Genomic DNA, 6,469 nt, shown 5'->3' with positions numbered 1-6,469 from the left:
AGGTATTGGTGAGATGAGCGGTGGAAGAACCAGGCTGTCTCTAGGCGACGTGTATCTCCGAACCCTGATGTCCCACTGTGCTAACAGGACTCTGGGAGGCCGCGTCCGTCGAGGCGAGGGTATGTTGTGAGGTCGGAGTATCNACGGCCGGAACGACTCTTCTATTGGTCCAGTGGATTCCGCTTTCTGATTGGTCGCCTCTGGTTTTGTCGCTCCAAATAGTTCCGAGATGAAAACTGCTCCGAGATGTACCCCTGAGGATTGTGGAGGCGTTGGTCGAGTGATCCGGACCGCTGGAGCGTTGCTGGGTGCTTCGGGATTAATGCTGCTGGTCTTCTGCTTCGGCGCCGCTCACTGTTTGGCCATAATGCTGTGCCGAACGGGTCTACATATGTAGACGCCGCGGCAAACTGTGCCTCCGCGCGACACTCGCGGCTATGCGCCACGTAGCGGCGGCGCGCGAACTGCGCGCGTCCTGCCGCACGTAACTTTACTTTTTGGTGGCGGTTATTCTGACCGCCACAGGACTCCCCTGGTTGTGGGTAAGTCCTGGTTGAAAACGAACTACTGGCTTTGTAGCTCTGCTTGACCGTCTTTGTGCTGGTGCAGGCTGCTGAGGTTTGCTTTGTGTGTCGTTGCTTAACTCATCTTTGTCTTGAAGGATGTATGCTGGTTTTAACCGGTCTATAGAAATGTTGACTGCCCGGCCGTTGACTTTTACTTTGAAGGTTTTCTCGCCGCGATTTAGAACTTTGTATGGACCATCGTAAGGTGATCGTAGTGCTCCTGTCTGTGTTGCGTCGTGGCGGATAAAAACGAGTGATGTTGCTGCGAGGTCTTTGAACAGGAATATAGGATTTTGTCTGTGTCTCTTCACTGTTGGTTGTAAGTTGTGCATGGCTTTCCGTAAGTTGCCTATATAGTCGTCCGGTTCGCTGTCAATTTTCTGTTCGCACAAAAACTGTCCGGGTAGACAAATGGATTCTCCGAAAACCATCTCGGCTGGTGTTGCTTGTAAGTCCTCTTTCCAGGCTGCTCTGATTCCCATGAGAACTATTGGAAGGACTTTTGACCAGGTTGTTGTCTGATGACATTTTATGGCTTCCTTGAGTTGTCGATGAAATCGTTCTACCATCCCATTTGCTGCCGGGTGGTATGCATTTGTCCTCAAGTGCGTGGAACCTGTCAACTGCGCTAGTCGTTTGAATAGGTCTGATTCAAATTGCCTTCCTTGGTCAGTTGTGATCCGAAGAGGTGTGCCATATCTTGATATCCACTGGGTAAAGATGCGTTGTGCTACCGTTTCTGCTGAGATGTCTCGAATGGGTATTGTTTCAGGCCATCTTGAGAATCGATCTATTATAGTAAGACAGTATTTGTAGCCTTGTGATACTGGTAGTGGTCCTACTATATCCGTGTGGATATGTTCGAAGCGTCGTGTTGGTCTCATAAAGTCCCCGATCGGTGCTTGGTTGTGCCTGGTAACCTTTGATTATTGGCATGGGATACACGCTCGTGCCCATCTGATGCAATCTTGTTGGATGTGTGGCCATATGTATTTTTGCATGACCAACTTGGCCGATGCTTTTGTACCGGGATGTGATAGACTGTGTAACGATAGGAAGATTTGATGACGGAGCTTCTTTGGTACGTAGGGCCGTATTATTGGTGAAGCTGTATCNCAATAGAGGCTGATCGTAGTTCCTGGTACCGGAACTTTCGTCAGTTTAAGTCCTTTTTGTGTTTTCAGTATGTCCGTTAGTTCGGTATCTTCCTCTTGTGCCAGTGCTAACTCTTCTGTGCTTGTTGCTTTGTGAATCGCCTCGATTCTTGAGAGAGTGTCTGCCACTACATTGTCCTTGCCTGCTATATGCTGAATGTCGGTGGTAAACTGCCCGATGAATTCCAGGTGTCGAGCTTGTCTTGGTGAACTGCGCAATAAATCTTGTTGGAAGGCATATATTAGCNGCTTGTGGTCCGTATAGACTACGAATGTACGACCTTCCAGTAGATGCCTGTAGTGTTTGATGGCTGTGTAGATCGCTAGCAATTCTCTGTTGTAAGGGCTGTATTTCTGTTGAGCCTCACTTAGCTTCTTGCTGAGAAATGCGAGTGGCTGCCACGTGTTGTTGACCTTCTGTTGTATTACTGCTCCTATNGCTGTATCGGACGCGTCTGTAGTGACTGCTAACTCGGCTTTAGGATCAGGATGGACTAACAATGTTGCTCTTGAAAGGCTGTTTTTGCAGTTTTCGAAAGCCTGTTGAAGCTCTGGTGTCCACTGAATCGGTGTTTTGCCTTTAGCTTTTGGTCCTTTTAGCACTTCGTTGAGTATAGCTTGGTCTCTTGCAGCTCCTGGGATAAATCGGCGGTAGAAGTTTAGCGTTCCCAAAAACTGCCGCATCTGCTTGACCGTGTTTGGCTTTGGGAATGATTTTATGGCCGTTATCTTGTCTGGAAGTGGTTCAATGCCTTCCGCTGAGACAAGGTATCCCAGGAAGTTTACTTGCTTTGNCCCGAGGATGCATTTTGCTGGNTTAANTTTANCGCCGTAAGCATCCANTCGGGTNAATACTTGTCTGAGGTGTTGAATGTGTTCNTCCTCAGTTGTGGATGCGATGAGTATGTCATCGATGTAAGCGTAACAAAAATCAAGGCCGTGTAGGACTTTCGTTAACGAAACGTTGGAAGGTTTGTGCTGCGTTTCTTAGTTCGAACGGCATGTAATTGAATTCAAACAACCCGAATGGCGTAGTAATTGCTGTCTTCGGAATGTCCGCCTTATGTACCGGGATCTGATTGTAAGCTCGGATCAGATCTATTGTGGCAAAAATTTTCTTGCCATGGAGGGTATGTGTGAAGTCCTCTACGTGCGGGATCGGATATTGATCGGGTACCGTCCTCGCGTTTAACCTGCGGTAGTCTCCACATGGTCTCCAGACGTTGTCTTTCTTTGGGACCATATGTAGCGGTGATGCCTACGGACTTTTTGAAGGACTTATTATTCCTTCTTGCAATAATAAGTCGAATTCTATCTTGGCTGCTTTATATTTTTGTGGTGCTAGTCTTCGTGGTCGGCATGCCTCTGGTGGTTCAGGTGTTGTCGTAATGTGATGCTCGGTATTGTGTTTTACTGTTTTCCTCGCACCTTGCGGTTGTGTGATTCCTGGGAACTCTGTCAGTATTTGGTGGAATCGTGTGTTGTGTGCTATAGTTTTTACGGACGGTGTCTTGGCGTAAGCGGTAGTGCCGGAGACATAAAGTCTAGTCTTCCCATCTAGTAACCTCTTCTTACTAATGTCCGGTAAGAGGTGGTAGTATGCTAGGAAGTCGGATCCTATAATGGGATGTGTGACGTCTGCTATCACAAAACGCCATGGGAATGCTCTCCTAAGGCCTAAGTCTGGTTGGAGAGTTATGATCCCGTAGGTCCTTATTTTTGTGCCATTTGCTGCATANAGCTCGCATGGCTGAACTGTCCATCTCTCTTGTGTCAAATGCTGAGNGTAAATGCTGACATCTGATCCTGTGTCAATCAGGAATCTCGTTTGAGAGGCTTGATCTGCAATGTATAGGCGGCGGTGTTCTGGGCTACTGTCATTGGCCGCCCTCAATGACTGCCATTTGCGTTTTTTGGTCCCTCAAATGTACATAGCTGCGTACATTTCTTGGCTTTCTNTTTGAATCGCCTGTGATAGAAACAAACTCCATCTTGAACAGGCTTTGTTTGAGAAGTGCCTCGTGTTCGCGACCGACTTCTAGATCGGCCCCTGTTGTCTCTTAGTAGGTGTGCTACTTTTTGTGTGAGCGTAGCTACCTGTTTTGTGAGTGTTTCGATCGGTGATGCTGTTGTAGCAGGTACTGCTGATGAGGTTGATGCGAGTATTACTGCTCTGCTGTTGACCTCATGTATGCGATCTGCTTGTTCTGCCACCACCTCTAGTTTGTCTTGATTTCGCATGGCTAAGATTGCTTGCATTTACGGTGGTAATCTTGCTAGCCACAGGGTTCGTAGCAGCTCCTCTGGTACTGCTGTTCCCGCTAGTGTGGATATGTGTTGTAGAAATTGTGATGGTCTGCGATCACCTATGTCTTCTTGCTCCAGAAGTTTCCGGATTTGTTGTTCCCTCGAGTCAGTTAATCTTTGTACTAGCGTTCTTTTACTTGCCTCGTACTTATTTTCTTCGGGGGGGCTTGTAATGACGTCTTTTATTTTGCGAGCCTGTTTTGGCTCTAGTCGTGAGACGACGTAGGCGTATTTAGTATAATCGTCGGTGATGCCGCCTACACTAAACTGTCCTTCTACCTGGGCGAACCATAATTCTGGGTCCTTGGGCCAAAAGGCTGGAATGCGTATTCCTATCCGGTTGCTTGGGCACTCCACTTCGTCGCTAAGTACTGCACTGTCCTTTGCTTTTGCCATGCTTCGTGTCTTCATCGGGTGCTTCCTGTGTTCCGTATCGGGGTCACCAATTTAGTGGGGTTGTGCGTTTAGGTCAGCAGCGATAGTGGACACAGCAGCAATGGTGATAGCAGCAAAAGGATGGCGGCCGAGGTGTGGTTCTTTGTAGTGAAGGTTTGATGTTCCAAAAATATGGTTTTTATTCTGGAGCTATTTACAAGTTATTTACAACGTATACATGGCTCTGATAAGGGCCGGTTTGTATAATTGAATGTGCCGGATTTCTCCGTCGGGTTCTGCGATGCCGTAATCAATCTCGTCTGCTGCGGGAGCGAGCTCTCCTCGTACTGGGTGATCAATGTCTGGAACGGCTTCTTTCTCTATGCTGCCGCTTCTTCTCCGGTATACGCTGCGGGATGATCTCGCCGGTGATCTCGGTCTGTACTGCTGTGGAGGTAGTTTTCTTCTCGGTCTGTACTGCTGTAAAGATAGCTTTCCCTGGCGATCGTTCCCAGTCACTGTCGCTCGACTGCGTGGACTGATCCTTATATACCAGTCGTTCTCCCTGCACCCCTCTATGTACGCGANGTGGGGGAAGCGTCTGCGTCGACTTGTGAATCTGTTGGCGTGGAGGAGAAGGTATTGGTGAGATGAGCGGTGGAAGAACCAGGCTGTCTCTAGGCGACGTGTATCTCCNAACCCTGATGTCCCACTGTGCTAACAGGGCTCTGGGAGGCCGCGTCCGTCGANGCGAGGGTATGTTGTGAGGTCGGAGTATCCACGGCCGGAACGACTCTTCTATTGGTCCAGTGGATTCCGCTTTCTGATTGGTCGCCTCTGGTTTTGTCGCTCCAAATAGTTCCGAGATGAAGACCGCTCCGAGATGTACCCCTGGGGATTGTGGAGGCGTTGGTCGAGTGATCCGGACCGCTGGAGCGTTGCTGGGTGCTTCGNGATTAATGCTGCTGGTCTTCTGCTTCGGCGCCGCTCACTGTTCGGCCATAATGCTGTGCCGAACGGGTCTACATATGTAGACGCCGCGGCAAACTGCGCCTCCGCGCGACACTCGCGGCTCTGCGCCACGTAGCGGCGGCGCGCGAACTGCGCGCGTCCTGCCGCACGTAACTTTACTTTTTGGTGGCGGTTATTCTGACCGCCACAATAATAATAATTAATATTTTTATGTCCACGGATGTGACACCTCCATTAGTTCAATGAAGGCGGGAACAGTCGGATTCCTGGCCACTACGACTGCGGAAGTTGTGGAAGCCCGGAGTTTGACCCGCCGCTTTCTTTTCTCAGCTTTCTGGGGTTGTCCGCTCGGCGGAAGAGCCGCAGAAGTGGGTCGGGCTACAGGGGCCGGAGACCCTGTTGCACCCGCCGCATTCCTTTTAGTCTTACGGCCAACTGCGTTATGACTATAGTAACTTTTTTTTTTATTATAGGGGAAATCCATTACGCAACCAAATGGAAACAACGGATACCCCGGCCCTCGGGGAATAAGGCCGGGATTATGTGGGACTCCCCTCTCTGGCCCGCAGGTCAGGAAGAGTATACCCACTAAAACTCTTATGGTGTGCCTTCTTTGCTCATTTAAAGGAAGGCCCGGTACCTTTGTGTAACGATTTAATTCTAAGCCCTCCCTCGAGTTAACTCCATCTTGTCGGGGGAAGACTCTGCGTCTTTCCCCTATCATCACGGATCTCGACGGCACAGCGGGACACACGCCGCCGCGTCGTCCCATCTCCGGAATCGCGTGCAGGACGAGCCAGGGTCCCCACCCCGGCTCGTCACGATTCCCGCAACAGGTACACTCCCTCCCCGGGTGACGAGTTTACTTGGGGAGGCTGTTGCGACTTCCTTTCGTCCTAAGTAATTGCCTCGCTGGGGCGGCGAGATGACGGGGGAGCGAGGCTCTCCTAACTTACACTGCCCCAGTATCCCTTCCCACTAAGAGCGGGGAGGGGACCGATATCAGGAAGGGCTCCTGTTTGGACCTCGGAGTCGCGCGCGAGAGGCGGAGGCCCTGCACCCCGCCCGCACGCGCCCCGGAAGTCCCCCTTAAGA

At 50.2% G+C, this 6,469-nt stretch overlaps 2 protein-coding genes across 2 annotated transcripts; both read right to left on the bottom strand.

Annotated features, from left to right (window-relative positions):
* Positions 1-490: 490 nt before the first annotated feature.
* LOC109862439 lies at positions 491-1,135 on the bottom strand. The gene has a single exon (XM_020442494.1). The coding sequence runs from the start codon at positions 1,133-1,135 to the stop codon at positions 491-493; it is 645 nt and encodes a 214-aa protein (XP_020298083.1).
* Positions 1,136-3,979: 2,844 nt separating this feature from the next.
* LOC109862438 lies at positions 3,980-4,423 on the bottom strand. Its single transcript, XM_020442492.1, has one exon. It carries the CDS (start codon positions 4,421-4,423, stop codon positions 3,980-3,982), a length of 444 nt encoding a protein of 147 aa, XP_020298081.1.
* Between the last annotated feature and the right edge of the window lie 2,046 nt (positions 4,424-6,469).

This window comes from Pseudomyrmex gracilis, unplaced genomic scaffold, assembly GCF_002006095.1.
Source record: "Pseudomyrmex gracilis isolate BER0280 unplaced genomic scaffold, ASM200609v1 scaffold_1797, whole genome shotgun sequence".
NCBI lineage: Eukaryota > Metazoa > Arthropoda > Insecta > Hymenoptera > Formicidae > Pseudomyrmex > Pseudomyrmex gracilis.
This window is presented reverse-complemented; position numbering and strand designations above follow the sequence as displayed.

Coding starts and splice junctions, on each gene's coding strand:
- LOC109862439 (XM_020442494.1), bottom strand. CDS start 1,135: ATGGTAGAACGATTTCATCGACAACTCAAGGAAGCCATAAAATGTCAT.
- LOC109862438 (XM_020442492.1), bottom strand. CDS start 4,423: ATGGCAAAAGCAAAGGACAGTGCAGTACTTAGCGACGAAGTGGAGTGC.